Below are 26,454 nucleotides of genomic sequence, written 5' to 3'. Positions count from 1 at the left end.
TTATGTAATTATCTTTCTATAGTACCCAAGAGACTGATTGTAATTTTTTATGCTATGCATTTCTTTTTTCTTATCATGGCATTTTTGAACACTTTACATTCTAACTTCATCTCAATTATATCCCCATTTCCTTATCTGACTAAACACCCTGGTTTCTTTCTAGTCTTGCATGAAAATAAAAAGGTTATTGTAAGACTTCATGAAAGAATTGCATACCCATATTAAACCCCCAGGACACAGAGACCACTGATACAGAAATCATATGTTACAGGTCAACATGTTTCTACATCAAGTGAGTCAGATTTATATCAACATAGACTGTGATCAAGAACAAGCATTACAACAGGTGGCTAAGAGTACTTCAAGCAGTGTATTAGGAGAAAATGTCAGATTTATTAGTACAGCAAAAGTAACTGGAATAGACTCAGAAGACCTGAGCTCTGGTCTTTGCTCACCCTCTCACTAATCCTAACTTTCACCTTCTGTAGGTCTTAGTTTCCTTATTCATTAAATATGTACAAAAAAAGGCATTCTTTGTATATTTAAGAGTGATTTTTAATAGGTGATGTGTAAAATGCTATGAACTATGCAGCAGTCTATAAAGAGACCATGGTGTCAATGTTAGGGAATCCACACAATCTGAATTAAGCAATCACTGCTCGAGACTCAAACTCCTGCTCAGAAGCCAATTGCCCGTTCTTCAGTTCAGCTTCACGTGTCGGATTCTTTCTCCAACCATCCTGTCTCATGAAAAGAAAACTTTAGCAAGCACATAATTTCATACTTCTTCTGGTCCCAGCTAATATTCAAATGATTGAACTGTTTACAGCAAATGAAACGAACAATCATATATTTGAAATAACAGTTATAAATACAAGGAAGTTGAAATAGTTATAACTTTAGGTTAATTAGACTGGGACTCAGTCCAAACTAATTATATGAATATTTCAATCATGTTTGGCAGTTTTTTAGAAAATAAGATATTTGCCTATAAGTTATCAGAACTAGAAAGTGACTTCACATTTTAGAACAATTGGCTAAATTAGTTTACTGTGGAAGGAACTAGAAGTTCTTTTAAGTAAAAATGGAGGATGTGACATGGAGGAAAGACAGTTCTAGGAATGTTATTATATTTTAATGCCAAAGGACCTCATAAATTTTCAAGACCTTTTAATGTTTCATGTTTATAAATATCATATTTATAATATTTATTCAAATGTGATGCTCTAATAATAATCTAATAATCCACTCCAAATTCAGATGGAAATATAGACTAAGACAAAACAATTCAGCCACTGAAATACAGAAACTATGTGTCAACATTTCATCAGTTTCCCTTACACATATTTTTTTAAACCATAGCTTTACAAATATAAATTTAGTATTATACTTTATCAGGACACTTAAGGTACAGTATAGACAAAGTGTGAATTCTACATTTGATGTTATAGTAATCATTATACTTTCAGAATTTCATGCATGTCCACAATGAGATCTGCTTATATCCCTCCACAATGAGATATGCTTATATCTTGGGGGATGTGTAGGGGTTCCCCCAAGAATTCCCCCTGCAGCTTCTCCAGCAGTACAACTCCCAGCTTCATGTCCTCTACTTTTTAAAAAGAAAATGTAACTTGGGATTTTGAAGTTGAATGCAGAGGAGATGGTGACACTCACTAAGCCATACATTGAATGTCTTTATAGCCAGGCTCGGCACATACTTTTAGTCCCAGCACTCGGGAAGCAGAAGCAGGTGGATCTCTGTGAGTCTGAGGCCAGTCTGGTCTGCATAAGCAAGTTTCATGCCAGCTGGGTCTACAGAGGCACCCTGCCTAAAAGAAAAATAAGAAAGTGTTCTTAGGGGCCGGAGAGATGGCTCAGTGGTGGAGCACTGGCTGCTCTTCCAGAGGACCTGGGTTTGGTTCCCAGCACCCACGTGGTGGTTAACAATTATCTATAACTCCAGTTACAGGGGATCCAACACCATCTTCTGGCCTCCCCAGGCATTGTGTGACATGGATGTACTTACATATATGCAGGCAAAACACTCATACACAAAAACAGGTAAGAAATTATTTACAAATTAGAGGTAGAAAACAATTATTCCTCCATTTGAATCACCACTTTTTATTTCCATGAGACGCAATGAAGAGATTCTGAGGCTACACTACAAATGGAAAAGAGCAGAAACTAACACACGCTGAAAGACAACCTCATTTTCTTTTTAAGCTTTCTGTTCTAAACCTATTAAAAAATAAATCAGAAAGCCACAGCCTTGGGGAACGAAAGAACTACCGTACTAACTTCCCCACATTCACCAGTGGAGTGGAACGTTCCCCTCAAATTTTAACTATCAATGTCACCGTGCTAACAGAACTCCCAAAGGCAGATTCCAGATCTGAGGGTCATTTGAAGCGTATTTCAACTCTCCTTAAAACACAGGATTTAAGTACAGAGTAAACACTAGTTCTGTCACAGAATCTATTTTATAAAAGACATGGCTTAGACAACTTCTCAGTAATATTTTGAATGGTCAAAAGCTATCGCCATGTCATGTTCCTGACAAACTTGGTATAGAACACCTGGTCAGACACCAGTGAAGACAAATATGGCAATGACAAAGGGGTCTGAAGTGTGACGGGAGCAAAACGCACTAGCATGCACAATGCTTCCTAACAATGCTGGCATTCCCCACTAATATTCTTCCAAACTTTGTTTATGAGAACTACAGAATGTGTGCTTTACATAATAAAAGTTCATCATGTTAAAAATAGCAAAGAATATTTAAAGAGCAATAGATTCCATCTCAATTACATCTTAAAAACCTGCATCAAGCAGCACGTACAATGCACATAGCAGAATTCTGTGAGAATGCTAAGTATCTACACCATTGTTACTATTGCATTTCTGCCCACTCAGTCAGCTGAGAAGCCAGGCAACTGGAAAACGAAACCTGGACAAATCCCTAAAATCATAGGACTTTCATTATCTGACTGGATCTATAATTACTTCCTGTAAAACTCTTTATCTAAGCATGCAATTATACAAAACATTCTATAAATAGGGGCTCAACTCTCAATCTGTATTATTTTTCAGAACTGCCTAAAGAGATAAAAGGAACTAACTGTGATAGGAGACCCTGAGAACTGGTGGTAGAAAAGCAGGTACTTTGCAAAGTCTGTAGTGCAAGATGACTGTTTCCAGAAGGCCTGTTTGAAGCTCACCTCTCACCCTACAGTACTGTCCTGAAAATGCATTTAGTAACACTTGGATCATTATCTTAAGTATGAGGTCATGCACATACTTAAAAAGAATCTTCCTGTTCCCTGCCTTTCCTTCCAAACTATTATTATTGAAAAACTAGATAAGGTGCCTCTCACTTCGCCCTGCATTTAGAAACATTTTTAACGCTGATCTGGGCTACATTCATGAGCACACAATTAGGCAAACCATGCTGAATCCAACCATAGCTTTTACTTTACCCTGCAGCCCCTTTGTTTATTTTTTTCAGTTGAGCAAACCTTTCACCCAAACACCTAAATTTCTGCTCTGGTAAAGGTACCTCTGGGAATGGAAAGACAAAAGTCACTATTCTTTCTTTAGGCTATTATTTTAAGTTTTGGGAGTTTGTTAATGTCAGTATATTACTGAAAATTATTTGTTAGAAATCTGTCTCCCATCTTCTTTGTGTTTTGAACCATATACTTTGCACTATCTCATTCATCACTCTATTGCAAGAAAATAACAAGGAGTTTTGCATTCGAAAGCCCTTCAGAAAGGATTCATAGGCCAGGCATGGTGATTCATTCCTGTAATACTAGTGTTTGGGAGGTGGAGGCAAAGGGCGTCGGAGTTTGAAGTCACCTTGGCCTACATGAGACCCGGTGTCTGAGAGAGACAGAGAAAGAGAGGACGCTCAAGAATGAATGAGGAATGATGACCCTGGCTTTGGTAGACTGCAGGTCATCTAACGCCAGCTATCCTTTTGAAAGGTCCTTCTGTTCTTGACATCAACTCCTCTCTCTGACAAATGTAGATTCTCTCTGGATGGAACAGTATTTATCACATTATACTTGAGATTTTACTATCTGCTTCTTAAAATTTAGTGTCTTTTTTCTCCTTTCACAGTTTTGACTTCTTCAATAAGCTTCATGTTCAGTGATAATAAAGACTGTCTCCCTAGCACATGGAAGACAAAGCCATTTGTTCCTCATGAAGTCTAAGACAGAATCTAAACTGTTAGGGAGGACAAAGCTTGTGGAGCCATATGATCCATTTACTTTCCGAAGGGTAGGGTAATCTTTAGTCTGTAATGAGAGACAGTTAGTTACCTTTCCAGCTCCTGAAACCAGAGATCTGAGAACCTAACTTTACACCTAGAGACACTTTATGTGACCTTGTTTTAAAATCCTATAGATTCCCATTATATATATGCAAAGCAAAATAATTTTATTCCATAGTTTCAAGTCTGTTTTAAAAAGAAAGATATATTGAGGCTGGAGAGATTGTTCAGCGGTTAGAGCAGTGGCTGCTCTTGCATAAAACCCGGGTTCCAGTTCCCAGTACCCACATGATGGCTAACAGCCATCCATAACTCCAGTTTCAGGGAATCTGATGCCCTTTTTTGACCTTTGTAAGCATTGCAGGACATGGGTGCACACACATACATACATGCAGGCCATACACGCCTACACATAAAGTAAAATTAAAATAATAAAATATTTTTGAGAAAGATATATTAATAGCCTTTGTATTGTCTCTTTTGTACTGTCAATGAATTTATATTAAGTTCCTCTGTGGGGAATCTGAGTACACAGAACACCAGTGATTAAAGGTTTGGTTCTCTGCATGAACAGTCGTTAGACTTTGAAAGACTGGCTTGAGTTTTCAGGTGGGGTGTACTGCTTTGACTATTTTCAAACAGGCTTAGATCTTGATCTTGATCTCTTGCTCTCTCGCTCTTGCTCTCTCTCTCCTCTCTCTCTCATTAGCAGAAGATAAATAACCACTTCTAGCTTACTGACATCTAAATAACCTTGCAATGCCTCTAAGATGATAAACTGTTATATAACTATACTGCATCTATATGTTATATACAAAAATCTCAGTATTTCAGACAATTCATTCTTTTGCACCTTTTTAGAGGAGAATATTACAGTTAATATATGATTTCCCCTCTGGGTTGAGAAAGGACTCTTAGAAAGTCAGAAGAATATTGTTATTATACTAAAAATAAATTGTCATCAAACCATTGAATAAAAGGGCTCTAGGAAGGTAGGTTTACACAAACCTATTTTAAACAATCAAATCAAGCACAAAATATAATTTTGAGGTACTATATTCTTAGTATAAAGTGTTAAACAAGGTGACACCAACACAAGATGTTACCAAGAGTTTGCACAGCACTCAACTTAGTGCCTCTCTAGAAAGATATTCCTGCTTCTCATTCCCACTAACCAGAAAACAGATACTGAAGTGACCATTTCTTTGAGAAAATTTTCTTACAGGCAGGCTTAGAATGAATTATGGATCATGCTACTAGAAAACCTAATCAAACCAACTCCCAAGCACATGCTGTGATGGTCACAATTACCAAAGATAGTAGATGGAAGTCAGGAAAGACTTCTTTTTCACTACTCCTGCATAGTTATGAGAATTTTTTTTTTTTTTTACCTGTTCACCCCCTTAGTTGCTAAGGATCTGTCTTAGTCTGTTTCTGTTACTGTAATAGTACATATAGCAGATTGGACAATTCATAGAGAACAGAGATTTGTTTCTCACAAGGAAGGGAGGCTGGGAGGTCCAAGGGCAAGGTGCTGGTATCTGGTGAGGGTGCTCCTATTACAGTCTCTCTAGAAGGTAGGAGGAGGAGGGGGAGGAGGAGGAGGAGGAAGAGGAGGAAGAAGAAGAAAAGATTCTCTCACTTGTACAAACCAGGAGGACTTCCCTTCATTTTCTGAATTAGTGTGGATTGTTGAGACAGAAACAGATTGTACATATTAATTAATCTTAGTACCAGAAAAAGACCAACACCATAATGTTTCAGCAGATCCTGGTTGAAGATTATATAAATCCTACTACAGAAGATGAAAAACAAGGTGTCTTGTTTTTCTGTATGTTCTGAAAACATACAGAACCCCTTGAACTATAACTGCTTTTCCACATCCAGATAATTGCACTAGAAGATTCGTGAGATTTGAACCAAGCCTCTTCACACTCTAGATCAGACTGGCATAATTCCCTTGCCATCCAATGCAGACCAGAAATCCTTCAAATTCAATAGGCTGTATCCAATTTCCGCAATTCTACAGCTTTCGATATAGCTATTCAGGATCTTTGCTAAAACTTATTTCAAATAGTCTGTTATCAGTTCTACATGTTTCTGTGCCTCTCAAAATATATTTGCCAAACAGTCATCTTATTTTAGCTTTAGAATATATTTCAGGTGTTTTTATTTTTCCAGACGCAAGCAATTAAAGTATTGGAAAATAGCTCATGGAAAGCTCCAAAGAATTGATCTTCAGAGAGCAAATTTTGCAACCCCAAACACCTTCAAGTTCCCCTGGGCACCTCTGCTCACAAGCGTTGCTAGTTAAGCAAGAGAGCTATACAATATGTACACAAACCATCACAGTTAAATGCCCTGCTCACCATGTATCTCATTCCTGCTGAGAAGCTGCAAAATTTCCTACTAACCTGTGCTACCATGGCTACCTTGCAAAACTGCCTTGAAGGTGGCACTCTACCCACTTATATTGTAGAGCTCTGTAATTCTCTGTGTTTCATGTTTTACCCAATGTTACTTGGTTATTTTACTTGAGAATCCCTCGGGCTCTGAATCCTGAAGCCAAACAACCTGTTGGAAATAAGCAGTAGAGAACAGAATTCCTCTTATCTGCTTTCTGCCTAACAAATCAAAACACCCTGGAATTTGGGATTATTAGAGAAGGTTTGGGGATAAAGAAATAAAATAAAAACTGACTTATCAAATGGAACTCCCTGCTGCTCAGTACCATGTGTTACCATAGCAAGCTGCATCTGTTCAGCCATTAAATATGTTAGCGAATATGATACATGAGACAGCAATGACACTTCAACATTTTCAGCATCTATTAAGCCCTACAGTGTACTTGTTTTAGCGCATAAAAGATCTACCTTTTCGCTTACATATTTTAACTTTTACCTTTCATTAGTAAAACCCAAGGGGGAATATATATATATATTTGAATTTTTGGTATATTTCATACAGAATATCTCAGACAATCTCAATCATCTTTATACCCTTGTTCCCATTGGCAACCTCCCACAGACCACCCCCCAATGGAGCCCATGTAACTGTGTCATGTAGGGAGGAGGTGCATGACCATATGGAAACAGAGTCCTATGAGGTCCTGGGAACCTGCTCATGTGATTATATGACCATGTAAACTCAGGCAGACAATAACCTATCACAGAACTGCAAAAATGAACATCAGACCTCAATCTTATCTGAAGGAATGCTGACAAGTGATTGCTGCTAGATGAAGAAGAGCTGATCTTCCTAAAACAAGGGACTCTAGATAGCATGACTAGACTCAGTAGATAGAGTTGCACTGGGGAATGGTTGGGGACTCTGACAGCCCAGTGGGCCTTAACAGGGATGGCAGAGTATATTGGTCTTTTAAAGATACGGTCTCCCTGCAGCCCCAGCTGGCCTGCACCTCACTGTGTAGACCATAATGGCCTCTATCTCACAGAGATCCGCCTGCCTCTGCCATTCAAGTGCTGGGATAAAAAGCATGCACCACCATGCCATGCACTTTGAAGACAATTTTAAAAATCAAATAAAATTTTACTTTTATGTTTCACATGCTTAAACTGTTTCTATGTATTACTAAAATAACATTTAGTAAAACAGTCAAAATAGTCTCAAAGTTTTAAATATGATTCTTATACTCGGCTATACTTTACAGTAAGACTGACTGAAAGCAAAAGATCTAAGTGTGATACATGTTTTAGTCCATCTTAACTACCTTCCAATTCAATCTTAACCATCATCAAGTGTTGGAGAGCATATGAGCCATACTCTGAACATAATCTACCATCTGAATTCAAAAATTTCATTGTTTAAGTATACTACCAAGACATAGATTTCTACGATTTCCTAAATGTTTAATAGCAGAACCTATCTGTTGTTATTGTGTTTGTTGTATTAAGTTAAACCACAACAATGCTGACAATATTGATGCATTTAGCAGTTTGTCAAGTTCTACCACTGTTCATAAGTCCTGACAACACCATGATTGAAATACAAAGTGACTAGGGGCAAAATTAAGAATTATAGAGTATGTGAAGGTGAAGAACAGAGGCAGACCCTGAAAAAGGCCTGGTTCCTATTGTGGAATTAAAGTCCTGCCTGCCTGGCTTTTTCCAGTGGACCTCACTTTACTGAAAAGTACCACAGAATTCATGAAGCTGTTGTCTAATCTTAGCACATTGTTGCTCTTTGAAAGCTGCCAGGACAGGTGAAAGTTTGTGACTCTAGTTAAAGGTGTCTTGGTAGCATTTCTATGTACTGTTATTAAAACAGAAACAATCTCAAATCAAATATTCCAGGAAGGAACTCATTCTACAGAGCTCAATATCTAAGGGATAAGAGAGCCAAAGTGCAATTAAAATGAAGCATTGCACTTTGTGATGTCTTCGTAGAGTAGTTGTGAGCTACTACTAATGCTAACAAATACAGTGGTCTTAAAAGGAAGCTTGAGAATAAATACGGTTATTCTATCTGTATGAATTTATCTATCTTAAATATATTTTTCATATAAGTGAAATGATAATTTCAAAGGATTAAATATCGTTTGTGATACTCATAATTCTTGTAGTTTAGCTATCCATCATTAGAAAATGGTTCAAAAAATAGTAGCACACACAAACATTGGGACATTATGAAGTCAATAAATTATGTGCCCTAAAACGTAATGATGCCTAAAATACAGTGAATAAAAATAATCAAGTTACAGAATAGTATGCATCAGAAGATAACATTCCATCTTTTTGAAGAATGTTTAAGTGAGTATATATGTGCATCTATCTATCTATCTATCTATCTATCTATCCCATATATAAAGGAAATTTATGCATAAAAGTGGAGATTAGAATTTGAGACAGCACAGTAAAACACAAAATTATAGTGAACTTTTAAGTTTTATTCTCATTATGTTGCATTATCTAAAATTTCAATGAGTATTTTTATGACCTACAAATAATATATATTAAAATATGAGTTTTTCTGAAAAGAAAATAGAATCTCTCATCCATAAGGCAACAAATAAAATTCAATTCCTTCTGAACAGCCTGTTGTAAAATATTATTGGCCTTACAGACCCAAATCTATGCATCACTAGTCTATTGAATCCACTTTATGTCTAGACAGTTTGAAAAATGCAGCAGCACAAAAAGCCAGCAAATAAAATGAGCCAACAGTTAAGTAATGGAAATACAGTCTACTGAAATGAAGGGAAGTTCACTCAGATTTAGGCAATTATGAATCCATTGATTATATTTCTCACATAATAATGAGCAACATATATGTGGCGATTTCATATAACAAAGGCATCCCCCACTGCTTCACACATACAGCACTCTGCAATAGACAGTTACAGGTGACCAAACAATTCCTGGTTGAATTGGGAAGCAGAAGGAGAGCAAAAGTTTAGGATGTTCCTCTTCCCACAGTGTGAAATATCATTGCAATGTCTGTCGTTTAAAGATCAAATTCAATTCTGAAACTATGTGGCAGCTACATGACCTCACTCCATGTTGGTTCTGAAACTTAAACCCCATTTCTCTGCTGATGCCCTGTGGGATATGGAACCCCTGAAACTTGCTTCTATTAATAATTAAAAATAATGAGTCGAGCCAGGCGTGGTGGCGCACGCCTTTAATTCCAGCATTTGGGAGGCAGAGACAGGCAGATCTCTGTGAGTTCAAGGCCAACCTGGTCTGCATAGTGAGTTCCAGGACAGCTGGGGCTACGGGGAGACCCTGTCTCAAAAAGACCAAAAAAAAAAAAAAAAAAATGAAAAGAATGACATATTTTTTTCCTTTGAACAGCTGTCAGAAAAAAAACAAATCCCAAGCCACACAGCACTAATATATCCCGCCAGGCCAGCTGGGGCTACGGGGAGACCCTGTCTCAAAAAGACCAAAAAAAAAAAAAAATGAGTAGAATGACATACTTTTTTCCTTTGAACAGCTGTCAGGAAAATAACCAATCCCAAGCACTACAGCACTAATGTATCCCGTTTCTCTTCCTCATTTACATGCTCAAATACACAGATCCTAGCCTGTCTGTAGGTTTAAAAAAAAGTCAAGTCAAGTCATCTAGGTTTTGTGCAATAGCTTTAGAAAGTGGGGAATTCTGAGAGTTGGGGCTACAGCCAGAACATTCAGAGCAACATGGTAATTTTTATATTTCTACATTAGGCAACACATTTTAGCTCAACATTCAGGCACAACTGGAAAAATGACAAAGAAGCCTATGATTCTAATCAATAGTGGGATCTTGCTAAAAAATATCACATGTTATGCTGTGACACTGGGTCATTTAGTGCAGTCACTTTAGAGGACACATAAGAGATCTCTGCCACCATGAAGAGATCTCCTGGCATTGGTTTAAGACTGATAACCATTCAAGTTTATAGGAGTATTTGGCAAAGTGGCTGAGATAGCCCCAAATTTTCCTCTGCACTAAAGAAAAGTGAATTTTGAAGTCATGAGCTGGTTCAAATCCAAGCAGTTATTCATTAGTTTTGTAACATTGGTCAATTTATTAGCACAGTCTGTTAAATTGAGATAACAACTCTTTCTTCAGTAGATTACTGAGAATATTAAGTGTAATAAAATTTTCAGGCAAAATGCTTAAATAAATGCATTGTTCATAATAAGCACTCAATACATGCTAAATAGTAATGTTCAGTTTTGTTCTTGATAAATAGAGTAAGCATGATTTAAAAAGGGAGGTTAGTTCTACTTATGATAATTGTTATTACTTTCAATCATTTAATGTATAATAATTAAAAATTGAAAAATTTAATCATCAGATAATCAATTTCATCATTACTATTTACACAATTGTCAGAGGCTGGCAAAATTAGAAAAAAATTCCAGAAATGGTGGCACATGCCTGTCATCCGGCTGAGGCTATGTAGTAATAGCCTATTTCAAAACAAACAACAAAAGATAAAACAAGGACTGGGACGTGGCTCAGTGGTACAACACTTGCCTAGCATGGCTTCATCTCCAGCACTGGGCAGGATGGGATGCCACATGGGTAATGAATCATTTCATAACAGTTCTCGGCACCCAGGGCTCTGCTTTGTGTGTGTATACTGCAGTAGGCTGGCCGTGGAGAGTCCCAACAGAGCATCACATGCTTATACCATTATCCTCTGGGAGCCTACCTCATACCATGCTCAGGAGAGCACTGCTGTAGTGAGCTCTTGTACTACAGTGGAAAACTACCAACAGGAGACCAAGGGATGCCACCAGCCAAAGGCAAGGTGTAAGGAAGTTTGGTCATTTCTCTATTCACTTGTGATGCCTTCCCTTGTCAGTAGCTCTTTATTATCTACTGAGTATCAAGCTAGTATCTGAAAACACAGAAATGTAAAGCTATATAGTATATGATCACTGACCTCAATAGTTCATAACATAATGAGAAGGACATATAAAAATAGTACAATAAGCAATATAGCTTTGAATTATACAGATAACAAAATTAAAAACAAAGTCCTTCCATAGTATAAAAGGGGATGGTTAGTTTTGTAAGGCATTGAAATGTGATCCAGGTCTGCAAAATGGAAAAAGAGCAGACAGGGAAAAGAGGAAAAAGGAGTATCAAAGAGAGGACGTAGCGTGAACAAAGACAGTTTGGAAATTCATTTTTACTGTCATTAATGATAAAAATATATGCATTTCTCTACTTTTAAAATTAGGCATGGCTCGGGCATAAAAACTGATGGCTATTATTAGCTAGCTAACACAGAATGTTTGAGAAAACTAGTCAGACAAGTTTCTATGTGTTCAATTCACTAGTCAAAATAGTTATGTAACAGGCAAACATGCCCGTCATTTCTGATGTAGCAGTACTTTAAATCTGGAGACATTTGAATTCCCGCATATACACTTAACAGAACAAAGGCAGAGTTGTTGAGTTTGGCCTGATGGGGAATGACCTTTGTGTTTGACCTGATTAGGGAAGCCCTTTGTACTCTCATATGCGTCATGTCCAGCACCTGCTTCACAGCAGTGGTTTGAGTTCAAGGATGTAGGAGTCACACTGGGTGAATCTGACTGGGTTTTATGGTTTAGTGGCCAGATGATATATTTCTCATTAGCTAAATGAGGATTAAATTTTATTTTCTCTGGGGGTTTTAAGGAGTATTAGATGGCTTTAGAACATTTATAAACTGTTGTTGGTTGCTTTAATGAATGTCACACTGAAGACTGTTTCATGGTGCTTAAAAACCTTTCATTGTGATTCTACACAGGGATGATTTGAAATATCAGCCTATGTGCTTACATTATGTGTCTACCAAAATAGGATAAAGGACTGAGGTCAGGAGCCACGCATCCCTGGACTGTATGTATGAAAGGTACTTAAGAAGAAGCACTTAAAAAAGGAGGATGAGGGTGAAGTAAATGTACTAAAGGGTGACTATGTGTCAGTTAGGATAGTGTGTAGCTGAAGATGAGGCAAAAGACAAAACCAAACAAAAAAGTCAACACGCATTTCTTATAGAATCAGCCAAAGAGTTTTGACTTTTGAATTATTTGCAAAATAGCCATCAAAAGGTTCTCCTTGGAACAGGTTAAGGTATAGTTCAACAGATTTTTTTTTTGTATGAAGATATCAATCCATAAAGAGGTAACAAACAAATTATAAACATGTTTTGAAGTTAAAGTTTTCACCTATCACTGGCTCTATATGTGTTTATTTAATCAACTTTTGATGATGCCCTTGATCTCTGCTCAACCCATTAAATGCTCTGTTGAGAGATTAAAGAACACACACAAAAAGTTTGAGTTGGTAGAACTTCTAGAATTGACAAACTGTTTCAACCAATATTGATGAATCACAGACTAAGTTTGAGACTTAGGCTAGGTTCAGGCACAAAACAGAAAAAATTACCTGTCATCATGATACTCACTACTGTACAACACCATCCTATTTATCATGACTAGAGACGTAAACATCAGAATTTAAATGTGTATGCCAGGCCTGGTGGTACAGACCTATATACCCAGCTATTAGGAAGGCTGAATCAGAAAGATTCCAAGCTCAAGGCTTGCTTGGGCAACTTAGTGAGACCCTGTCTCCTAAAAAAAAAAAAGTAAAGAAAAATAGGAGAGGAGGCAGAATGTATATCAGTGTTAGAACAACTGTGTAGTATATGTCAGGCCTTAGGTTCGATCACCAGTATTAAGGGGAGAAGATTCAAACATGTTGAAATAAAACCAAAATTTGTCTTGGTCCAGAAAATTACCAAATAAGCCAGGTATGGTGGCACATCCCTTTAATCCCCGCACTTGGGAGGCATGGGCAGGCGGATCTCTGTGAGTTCAAAGCCAGCCTGGTCTACATAGTGAATTTCAGGCCAGCTGGGGCTTCAGAGAGACTCTGTCTCAAAAAGAGCAAAATAAATAAATAAAAAAATAAAAAATAAAAATTACCAAATGTTAGAAGAAACTATAAAGTACAAAACAAGAGTAAAAAGTTTTGTTGTTTTTGTTGATTTTATTTCCAGACACTCTCTTTACTTTATCTTAGAAAAATTAATTCCCAATTATCTGAATATATAACTTTGATAGACCATCAATTTCTCCCTGTACTTTATTCATTGGTCAGGAAGGCTCAATGGAATTGGTCCAGGGGGAAGTGATTTTCATGATAGGAGGAGTTTAGTTTTAGTATGTTTTCCTAAGGTAACTGAGCATTCCTCATCAGTATGTTCTTTGTCAACAAAAAGATTGAACAGCTGGCTTTCAAGAGGGCGAAGAAAGGCCTCTTCATCTTGTTGACATAACAGCATTCAGGTGTAGCATGTTACCTCTTAAAGTATCTAAGACATCACAAGTTACATACCATGACCCTAAAAATGAATGTTTTCATTAAAGAATTTTCTCCAGTCTCATAAAAACTGCCTGTAGTCTTCTCTGGTACCTTATAACTTGGATTACTTATGCCGGTTATTAACAGGATTATCCCCTAATATATTCACCTAGTTTATTCCTTTCCTTTGTTGGAATGAACTACTCACATCTGAATGACCCGATGTCAGCAATAATAGAATTCTAATGCACAGCATCACCAGCCTCTTGTTTCCTAGTCTTTGGCTGACGTGTTTGCTATGCTGTTTGCATTTTTAAAATATGACCGCCATGCATTTTGCTTATGCCTTTCAGTGTTATTTTGTGCAACAAAAGACATTTTCCTGATCAGTGTGCAAATGACCCCTTATTCACTATGCATTCCTCAAAATAGTTATTAAGCCCCAAGCAGTGTCTTCATTTCTTTTCCATCAATCTATATTGTATTTAGACTTTTGCAAAGCTTGCATCCTTAATAACCCATTTGCATATGTTTTAACGGTGGCTCATCATTTTCTTCTGGAACACAGACTCTGTATTATAAGACAGAACATATCCGATAGCTTCAGAGCTCCAGAGTTCTTAACTATTACTTCTCCTGGTAATCCCTTAATAACCAAACTGTTACAAAATGCTAAATCATGGAGACATCTATTATACAGCAATAAATAATCAATCATCGACGATATAAATTGCATTTTAGGTGACCCATTATGCTGTGTTCAATTAGCCAAAATGAATGTTATTTGGAGGTAGAGTTTTGAAATGCAATTAGCTACAGAAGTGAAGAAGATGTCATTCGAATGTCTACATAGTCTTATTTTGTTAGCTTAGTATGAGAAAACAGGCAGCTCACTACTGCACGCTTCACAGAGGATCTGAAACCATTCTGTACAATAGCTTGAGACCCACTATAAAGCTATGGATCCAGGAAAGAAGCAATCACAGGAAGGTGCAGTCTGTGGACAAGATTTCTCTAATACATAATGATCAGGGCATGTTTCCCCACTTTTTCAGCCAAACCCCAAACCCTAACTTTTTTCCACCAGTTTAAGAAGTGAAAAGCTGCTGGGCCGATCGTGAAAACGTGGAGTGTTTGAACAGAAACCTTGATGGCCAAGTACAATCTGTTCGATGACAATGGAAAGAAATATTTTGGTAATAAAGCAAAAGTAGAAGAGAGGAGAAATACATTTTCAAAGAGTGGGTTAATACATTTTATTAGACAAGAGGAGTGGTGGTGTGAATAAGAATGTCCCTCATAGGCGCCAAGCATTTGAAAACTTGGCCTCAGTTGGTGATACAGAGGAAGGAGGGAAGGCTCTGCTGGAGAAAGCATGTCTCTGGGGGTGGGCTTTAAACTCATAGCCCTGCCGTAGTTTCCAGTTTCCTTCTCTCTGTTTCCTGTGTTTCCTGGAGGATGTGAGCATCTCAGCTCTACTCTGGCTGCCTCTGCCACCATGCCACCTAGCCATGATAGACTCTCATCCTTCCGGGATCCTAAGCCAAATGAACTTTTCCTTTTGGAAATTGCATTGCTCATGCTTTTGAAAAAAAAAAAAAATAACAGGAACAGAAAAGCAACTAATACAAGAAATAAGAAGGGAAATGTGGGAGTTGGACCCAAAAAGGGAAACTGATACCAGAATGCAGAGGGCACAGCATTTTAGAAGGGGAATGTGTCTTTCCCTGTTCATAATTGGGAGTCATCAATGTGATTTTTGTTTTAGAGAGAGAGGGAAAACGTGATCTAAAAGGCAATTTTGCAGTTTAAGAATAAGAGGTGGGGGGATAACCGAGAAGAGGAGGCAGACTGCAAACATCTAAGAGGTACCCTGAACTGGGGAAGGCCAGGCAGAAGACTATCTTTGTTAACTAGGGAAGCCCAGGAGGAAGACTGTTTTAGTTAACTGGGGAAGGCCAAGCAGAAGACTGTCTTAGTTTTCATTTATTAAGCTTTACAAACAACAGAAATTCAGAGAAGGGAAAACTCTAGAAATCTAGAAATCAATTTAAAGATACTGGTGCACCAAAGGTAACTACCAGTCGCTTATAAAAGTGAGAAAATGCATTAACTTTTGTGAAAGAAATGTGAAAGTCGTAGGGCTCAAAATGACTCGTGTTAATCCCTAACTAAAAGGAAAATAGTGAAAAGAATAGTATGAATAGCTGATGAAATGCTCAAGCCTGACAACGTGGGTTCTGTCTCTGGGACTTAGATGGGGAAAGGCACGAATCAGTTACTAAAGTTGTCCTCTGACTGTCACACACACACATAAAAAAAACTGCAATCGGAAATGTTACAGGGTGTTACACATGCGGTGGGATAATGACACCACAGAAGGCTGCCACACTACAAGGGCTACAACTGTGCATCTACAAAGACCTGCCCACAAACTGTTCAGTGTGAGATGACCATCTTTGATATAATTCACTGTAGCCAAAGGGTATTATTTAAAAATATCTAATATACCCTTCACCTTTGTCTTTAAAAGCTATTCTTTGCACTTGGATATAGCAGTGCATGTCTATTATTGAGGAGCTAAGGCAGTGAAGCAGGAAGAACAGGCTTGAACTGGTGGATGAAACTGTCTTAAACAACCACACACACACACACACACACACGCACGCACGCAAGCACACACGCACATGCACGCACACACACGCCAAACCACAAAAAACAAACCCCAATCAAAAATACAAAAACAATAAACAAAGAAAAGAGCTCTTTTTCTATACTAATTTTCAGTATGCTTGTAATTACTACAGCACACATGTTCATGACGGTGAGACTCTGCCAAGCCCAATTAATCAATGTCATTCTTTGGAGAGCTTCTCTCTTGCTTATTTTTCAAATTTAGGTTGATACTTCCAAGGAGAAAGGATAAGGGAGGACTTTGCAACTATTAACTTGACCATTCCCCAATACAGGTTGGTAGTAGTTAACTGGACAGCACTCCAGTCCATATAAATGTGAGCATCAATTGTCGCATTTTCCCCCAAAATAACTGTACCCTGCAAACCTCAGATACTTGTATGACAAGATGTCTCAACACCTGGTGAAAATCATTATTTTAGTCTTTAAAAATTCTTGTCAAGTTTGCTACATGTGTTCTAATTAATTTATACAAGAACCTGGAGCTAAACCACACAAAATATCTACTGTAGCTGATTTAATGTGTTGAATTCAAATATTATGGGAGAACATGAAATTTTTATAAATAGGTGCATCTGTTGGTTTAAAAGAACATTTCAGAGTCTAATTTCAATTCCAGAAAGCCTGTAAGGGAAATAATTGTGTCTTATCTTGTTTATGTTAGTATGCACCCATGTATAATTATTGACTTTAAAATGATGTTTTTGGATTGAATGTTATAACAGTAAGGTCATGTAATCATGTAACATGGATAGAAAGGTGTAGAAGCAAAGACAGATGACAAAGTTTAGCCATACCATCAATATTGTCAAGCTATTCTGAGATGTGTAATATTTACTATAAATACAGTGCTTCTGGTGTATACTAATAATGCTAAACAAAGATATATTTGTAAATCAAAATCAATTAAGAGCTTGACTTCAAAATAACAGCTTCCGGCCCAGAAAAGTACAAAGAAGGAACACTTAAGGCAAAAATGTACAACAATTCACTAATGGAATTTGCAATGCTCTTTCATGTTCCCAGGATGAAAGGATTTCACAGAACACGCTTCACTCATCTCTTCCTCTCCAGTCCCCGGTCAGGACTCAGGCACCTTTAAAGTCCATGGAAGGGAGCTAGCCCTCATTTGTAGTGGCCTTCTTCCATAAATCTGAGCATTACTAAGTAACCTCCAATTAACATCACTAGACTACTGTCTACTAGAGGTTTTCTGATAGAGACAGCTTTGGAAAAACTGCATGATACAGCTAATGAGATACATTTCTTTCAATGTTTAGCTCATTGTTTCTAAATAGTTATTTTTTAATATCAATTAAATAGTCCTCAGTATCACCAATTTACATGTTTATAGTAAAACATTTTATATGTTTCATGCACTTTATATTCTTTGTCTGAAAAAAACCTATGATTTGTCCATTGGTCTTATAAATAGCAGTCAAATAAATTTACAACCATTATAAGGAAAAATGAACAAATAACAAGAAATACTAGTCAGTTTGAAACAAATATTTACTATAAATAGTCCAAGCTATCTGGTGATGGGGATCCCAGACAGCCTTCTTCATTCATTTAGTCTGCAAACATTTATTGAAGTTGGTGTTAAGAAGCTAGTTCATTCATATCTATAAAGCCTAACATAGGCCTGGGACACATTAGATGATCAATAAATATCATGGAACAAATTCTAGCATGCACTGCAAGACATAAGCTACATTTCTGTGTGGTTTTCTTATTAATAATTATCATTACTGTAAATCATGTTTTCTGCCACTAGAAAGCTTATCTGTATCTAAAAGTAACAGTAGATACGAAATAGCAAGTGAAATAGCTATTCATGATAAATTAAATTGGCTAAAATAAATGAGGCAATTTTTAAGGAGATGCCAATAATTTTTCCAATAAACTGAACCAGTTAAGTTTTAGTTTCCAGCACCCACATGGTGGCTAACAACCATACATAATTCCAGTTCCAGGAGATCCAGTACCCTCTTCTGACAACACAGGTACACTTTCATTAATGCAGGCACTACACTCAAACACATAAAGCAAAAATAATAAATAAAATACATTAGAAAAAAATTATTCTCTACTTCAAAGCTTTACTATTCCCATCTCCTCATAAACCCTTATAATCAATAGTAATCCCACACATAGTAAGCTCTACAGTGGTGGCATTTATATTAATATAACAAAAATCAATCTATCAAAACCAAATTAGAACACCTGATTCAAAGCACTTTTTCCCAAGTTGTTATATTTTTAAGTTCACAGTTAATCAAAATTTAAATGTGATTACATTTTGTAGTGAAATCAAACTTGATCACTCTGAAAAATGGGAAGATAAGCCATGTCAAATATTCAAGTCTTCAATGAAATTATATGCCAATCAGACTTTTACAGTTAGCTAATTGAAACAGCATTATGCATTTCAGCAAGAATGGAGCATCTTTTAATGAATGCAATCAGCCTTCCTGTTCTTTCCCTCCCTCTATCAATTAAAGATGGAAGTAAGATTTTTTTAAAATGAGATCCATACATAGTTTATGCTAACTTGAAAAGTTTTCATAAAATTTCTGGGCAGTTTAATAAGTAACCAAAATCTCTAACTTTTATAGATAAGACATGTCACCTATTAAAATTTAAATTTTAAATCTGTTATATTCTTTAAACAAATACCCAACAATAGTAATGATCTAAAATTCAATGTAGTCTTTTAATTTTACTTTTCCAGTCCTGAAAAAAGCAGGATTTTATTATGGAAATCCAAGATGAATTTGAAAATGATAACAATAGTTAGATAAAAGAGATTTTGAATATTTTGAATTGATATTAAAGATGATTACCAGGTATAGTGGTCACACCTGTTATCCCAGTAGTCAGAAAGCAAAGGCAGCAAGATCAGGAGTTCAAGGCCAGTCTATCTCAAAAGCAATTACCCCAGACACCAAGAGAAACATGTTACATCTATGTAAGGTATCATTTTGTGTTACTGTTCCAGTCCATTTATTTCCTTTTTCTTTCTTTGTCTTTCTATTGTCGTGATTTTCTCATCTCTTTGCTCTTATTATTTAATTATTTTCTCTTCTTTCATTAACCCAGTTACAGGAAATAATTAGAGGTCAGCTTCAGTATTAAAAAAAAAAATCAAAGGAGAACACAAGCAAACAGTAACAAAACTTAAACTTAGGTTAGTGTTAATTGTGTGTTGAAATATGGAAGGAGGGGGCTGGAGAAATAGCTCAGTGGTTAAGAGTACTGGCTTTTCTTACAGAAGACCTGGGTTCAATTCCCAGCACCCACATGGTAGCTAATAGCCATCCATTACTCCAGTTCCAAGGGATTTGACACCTTCTTCTGTCCTCTACAGGCACTGCATGACATGAGTGCACTTACACACAGGCAGGCATACACTCATACACATAAAATAAAAGTAAATGAATTACAAAAAAAGAAATATAGAAGGAGGTAACTCGTGTCCATATAAACAGCTCTTGAGGGGCTGCAAAGATGGCTTAGCGGTTAGGAGCACTGGTTGTTCTTGCAAAGGACCCAGGTTTGAATCCCAGCACCCACATGGCAGCTAACAACTGTCCCACGGGATCCGACAGCCTCTCCACGGGCATTGCACACACGGGTGCACTTACCTACATGCAAGCAATACATGCATACACATAAAATAAATACAATAATTTTAAAAATTAATTTAAAAATAAAATAAATAGCTTTTGAATTATATTGCCTGTACACTATACAGACAATGATGACAAAGGAAGGAGAAGGTTTTACTTGCCAGATTAATACTAAGACTGGGGCCTTAGTTTAGATACAAGAATGGGTAGATCTGATGTGATAGTATTGGGAAATTCCTCAGTACTTATATCAATTTCCCACCTAAGGACAGGTTCTAGGGACATGGAAAGAATTTGAAGATTTCCAGTCCAAGACAAAGGTTGTGTAGACATAAGCAATGAATCCAAACTAAATGGACAGGTAAGGTCAAAGGGCAGGAGCCAGGAGGGATGGGGCACTCACGAGGGCAACGACGGGAAGAGCATGGCCAGGAAAGGAGTGAAGCAGGGCAACATCGAGAGTGTCAATCACTCACTTTCTGAAGGACCCTAAGTTCACATTTGGTCAGAAGTGGAAAGAAATGGGCATTATTGTGAACCAAACCCCTTTTCCATAAAGCAAATAGTAATAGGTTGGGTAATTCAATAACAGCCCCTTACAACTTGAGAGTGATCATTTCACAACTTTTCTCAGGCTAAATGTGTAATTGGTTATGGATCAATAAGTAATTTCTCTTAGAAGGAAAAGGTCTTGTTTTCTTCTTTTTAATTTATATTTCTTGAAGCAGCAAGACTCTTAAATCAGAGCTACGCAAACATATTTCGAAAGTTGAGATTACTTTAAACAGCAAGATCCCTTACTGCCCTGTTAAGTTTATCTCAACTGATCATTTATTTATGATGCTATAAAATCCAAATGCTTTCAATTTTGATTGTTAGATACTTGCTGAAAGGCAGCTGAAATTACTTTCCCAGAGTTCCCATTTTTGACAAGCGCATTTTGAATGGAAAATTTACAATGGTTCAATAATGGTTGTGCTGAGGTGGCATTTTCTGCTTATTTTTTCCAAGATTAGCAGTGAATTTAGCCCTTGTGGTCAGTGTAAACCTTTACCCAGCTTTTTGGAAATTCTAGAAATCTAATGTGAAAATAAGATTAAGGAAAAATAAAATCTTTAAGAATTGAAACCTTATAAATATGTCTAATAAAGTTTGGTGTCCAGCGGTTTTCCAAATGATTTTAGGACTAATCCCTAAAAGCCAATTTCCAATAAGAAAAGAAATAGTGTCCTAATCACAACTCTTGAGGGTTAAAAGTAGACTGTGGCGAGTTAAACAAAAAGAAAACAGATCAAACTTACATGATCACAGGAGGCAGGGGTGACAGACGAAATCTAAGTTTAAAATAGAGGCTGTGGAGAATTAATTGCTCTTGAAATTTCCAGAAGATACTCTAGATAAATATAGAACCTTTTAGAGTTTTTTCATTTATTTTCCTGATTTATTTTTAATCCTGTTTGGGATGGACCCTAGGGCCTTGCACATGCCAGGCAAGCACTTTACCACAGATATACACTGCCAGCTCTAGAGTTCTAAATATGTGATATATTTTCCTGCTTGTCATTTTGATATAAAGTAGAATATTAATATCCCTTACCAATTAAACACTGCATTTGTGTCTTCATAAGTAATGTAAGGAAATGAGGACTTGAGGAACCATGACTGACCTTGTTAATTCTTTGAATATAGAGGTAAAAAGAAGGGTCCCTGAACTATAAAGTCAATTACAGAATCTAAAAAGAAAGCTTCTCAGTCATAAGCTACCATTACCTTTTACAATGTGCTGATTAAATTCTTATGAGAGGTGTTGCAGAACTCAGACACAAAGGAACAGTTTTGGGACATAAATCTCAAGCGTCCATAGACCTTTCTTTCTGGACACATATCAAAGCTGGTACAGAATGCCACAAAAACAATTGTGTTTGCCATTTTCTTTCATGTCCCCAAATATCCTTAAAGTATCCTTTCCCTCTTTCCTTCCACACTGTGTAACCATGTAGCTTTAGACAATTTTTCTCTCTGACAAGGAAAGAGGTAAGAACACCAAATCCAGTTCTTTGAATGCCACTGATATTAGAACCAGCTACTTCAAGCTAGGTTTTATAATACTGCTAAGCAAGAACTTACTTTATTAACTGCCTAAAGACACTAAAATTGCTGCCAAAAGCCTTTGTGAATACAAAATTGAAATGTTTTCATATTCAAAAATAAAGATAACTGTTTGTATTATAAAGTACATGTTAACAACAATAATACCTCTAAAGTTTACTGTAACAAGATATTGATTTCTGGGGCAAAAAAAAAAAAACAATCTAAGAAGCAAAATTGTAAATATACAAAATTATCAGTGAAATGGAAATTTCAAGCCTTATTTGAAAAGTACTTACTATGTGCAGTTCAAGGTAGTCACCCAGGCCTGAGGAACTGTCCACTCGCACCAATACTGCTTCTTTTTGGACAGTGCTAAATCCTATGGCCAGCCTGTCTGCTCGTGTACTCGGCCGGTCATTAGGAGGCCACTTATACGTGATCTGTCCACCACCTTTGCTAAAGATATACGTTGTCCCAGCTGTAAAACAAAAACCAAATCTAGTCAGCACCAATACACTGAGTCTACACTTCCCCATGTCATGTTGATATATCAATAAAATGTTGATGGTACACACAAGACTATGGCAAAGCAAATAACAGATTTCAATCAAACATGCTCAAGAAAGAGGACAGCATTGTTTTAAATGAAACAGAGATGCTACTTCGTTTTTATACACTCATTAAATCCACCAGCAGGTGTTTGAGAACAACCGGTGGATTGCAGCTTTCTCAATCGAGCTGGGCAAGCATAGGACGTAATGGGTTTCTATTTCTTCCTGCCAATGTTTAAGAACTAGTTTAGTAGGAAACATTGACTGGTGGTTTCAAAAATCAGCAGAAACATCTATCAACTTGTTTTTGAAACAAGAGCTGCATGTAGATATGGCAGGGTCATACGGCACAGGGGAGCATATTTCAACAAATATGCTACAAATCAAAATTTTATGGGGAAAGGGTCTATTCACATGTGACACAGGTTAATTTATGAATTAACAACCATAAGCCCCAGCAGTCCTGCCAAGAAATACAGATAATAGATCCCAGTCGTAGAAGTCGGTTCTTATTTAACGAGCAGCGACTGGTGTCTGCAGAGACTGGGCATCCTAGAGAGTCTCTCTCCCCCGTCACTCTCTCCAAGTGCATACAGCACAGAGAAAAATGCCACGGTCTCATTCTGTGAGTATTCAATTTTTTCGATAGGATAATGATGCCGGGTCATTATTCAGTTAATTCAACCAGTATTTTGAGGCAATTTTATTCAGCACCCAAGGCGCTGAAGTCCCACTCCTACACCACTAGCACCTTTCTGATTGAACCGAATAAATCCCTTAATCGGAACATTCAGAAGAGATTCCAAGAAACTATATAAGAGAATAGAGGCAGCTCTAATGATATAGGTCTGTAATCCCTGCTACTCAGAACACTGAGGTAGGAAGATCCCAAGTTCAAGGCCTGCCTAGGCCACAGATGGTCTAGCCTAGGAATCTGGGATGAAGTCTAGAATATTAGAATACAAAATAAAAGGAGGCTGAGATGTCAGTGGTAGAGTTCTCACCTAGCTTACACAAAGCCACAGAGTCAATCCTCAGGAGTGGGGAAAAAGAAAAAGAGAAACAGGGCCTTGGGAAGAGACGTTCCTCCACACAAATGTATATGTATTTAGCATAGGAACAGACCTTAGAGAGAATTTATAGAGGAAGAGATGGCCTTCCAACAGCAAAGAATGCCTATTTGGATTTATTATGTAGCTGCTGTTGTTTCATAGTGATGCCCAAATATCTTGTAAAATGAAACTCCTGGGTCTATCTGGGAAGTATCCCTAGAAGAGATTAGCATTTAGATCAGTGGACAGAGTTAAGCAGATGGCCCAGCCAGTGTAGAGGGGCTGTAATTCATTGAGAGTTTGAATAGAAAAATGGAGGAAAAATGTGGTTTTCCTCTTTTTCTTCCTGACTTCCTGTGCTTAGACCATATTTTTCTTCTGCCTTTATGGATCTTGGGTCTTCAAAGCACATGACTGGTATGCCTGTGTTTGCAGCTTGCAAGCAACACTTCATATATGTACAAGATTATAGAAAATAGACACTCTGTAATTCATGGATTGATGATAGATGATGTAGATAGGTATATAGATGATAGATGATAGATAGATGATAGATAGATAGGTGATAGATAGATAGATACATGCATAGATAGATAGATAAATAGATGATAGATAGATAGATAGAATATCCTACATTGCTTCTATTTCTCTGAAAAACACTCATCTACCCACAATGTGCCAAATATTGAACGAAAAACAATTTTAATAATTAGGCCACAAACATCTTGATATATGGGGATGAGATCTACAAATACAAATACTTATATGTAAAAGTTGTGTATAAAGCCGTATGCTTTCTATGACTACAAATTTGCCAATTAAATAAAATTTATCTAACATCCCATTTATGTGAATTTAATTAAGCAGTTTATTAGTTTATTCTAGGGATCAGCTAATCTTCCTATTCATCTCAAACATTCCCATGGGCTCTTGGAGATGTGTGCAATGTGCATATACCTGATGATCACAACACCTTGGTGTGTGTAAACCTCCCCCAAGAAACAGTCAGGAGATAACTGCAAAAATGATACACCAGAATACTATAAAGGTGAAATGCTGTGCCAGCTGCGTACTTCCTTTAATTGTTTACATGTCGATATATGAAAGCACTTCATCTATCCAACACAAGAAAAGTTAGGTTATATTTAAAAGGCACCCATCATTGTACAAGCCAATAAAATTCAAAGTATATAGGCTGTACATTAGAAATGCTATGAATTATAGAATTCAGGGGTGTAACTCACTATAAGAATAGCTATCATCCTCAACACCTTACACTTCATTCCAACACAGAAAGAGAGAGAGAGAAAGAGAAAGAGAATTTGTTGGGATTTGAATGTGAAACGTCCCTTATACATTTGTGTGTTTAACTACTTGGTCTCCAGCTGGTTGCACCATTTTGGAAGGCTGAGGAACATCTGGGAGCTTGAGTCTTGATGGATGATTTGAATCACTAAGGATGGGCCTTGAGGTTTGGTAGCCTAGTTCCAGTTCCTGCCTACCCTCTGTTTCCATACTGGGGATGGATACAGTGTGCCCATCCACTTCAGGCTTCTACCTCCATGCCTTCCCTGCCATGATGGATTGTACCCTCAACTTGTGAGCCAAAAGAAACCCTTCCTTTTTGAATCTTGTTTTCTCAGGTGATACAAAAGTAACTAATACACAAATTACCTATAACATCCCCAGAAGTTAATTCACCATAATATTAATCAGCAAGGTTTTTCTCTACTTCATATTTGGTATTTTGAAGGTTAAGTTTTACCTGTTTTGGTAAAGAATGTCGATAAAATGAAACATATGAAAAGACATAACAGCTGTAACTGTTGAAAATCATTATTTTTCTCTTTCTAAAATTTATTTTGTTATTTTATATTTGTATATGAATATATTGCCTGCATGTGTATAAAGTGCGCCTGTGTTGTGCAGTGCCCGCAGTGTTCGGAAGAGGACATTACATTCTCCTAGAACTGAAGTTATGAATGGTTGTCCATGTGGGTGCTGGGAATCGAACATGTATCCTTTGCAAGAACAGCCACTGCTCTTAACCTCTGAGCCATCTCTCCAGCCCCTAATTTTCTCTTTTTAATTCACTCTGTTCTCTAATGCAAAAGAAATGTTATTTCATATGAAATGAGAAAAATGTTCCAAACAAGAGACACTGTTTAGCAATGAAAAACAGAAAAAAATATCTAAGAATTTTGATGTTCTCTTCTAAAATTATCTGAATGAAGCTTTGCTTATATTATCTGGCAAGGTTATTCCTTTTTTTTTTTTTTTTTTTTAAAGGGTTCCCCTGTAACTTCCGCTGGCCTGGAATCCACTATGGACACCCGGCG

The 26,454-nt window shown here is 37.0% G+C and overlaps 1 protein-coding gene across 28 annotated transcripts in view; it reads right to left on the bottom strand.

The window, feature by feature from the left end:
- Nrxn1 (neurexin 1) overlaps nucleotides 1-26,454 on the bottom strand; it is a 1,171,927-nt gene that overhangs the window by 308,440 nt on the left and 837,033 nt on the right. For all 28 annotated transcript variants that reach the window (XM_029558644.1, XM_029558639.1, XM_029558643.1 and 25 more), the window contains one exon: nucleotides 22,809-22,990. In XM_029558644.1, the coding sequence (XP_029414504.1) occupies nucleotides 22,809-22,990 (182 nt within the window). The remainder of the gene's footprint in view (nucleotides 1-22,808; nucleotides 22,991-26,454) is intronic.

Source organism: Nannospalax galili, unplaced genomic scaffold (assembly GCF_000622305.1).
Source record: "Nannospalax galili isolate Female #2095 unplaced genomic scaffold, S.galili_v1.0 scaffold286, whole genome shotgun sequence".
NCBI classification, from domain to species: domain Eukaryota; kingdom Metazoa; phylum Chordata; class Mammalia; order Rodentia; family Spalacidae; genus Nannospalax; species Nannospalax galili.
This window is presented reverse-complemented; position numbering and strand designations above follow the sequence as displayed.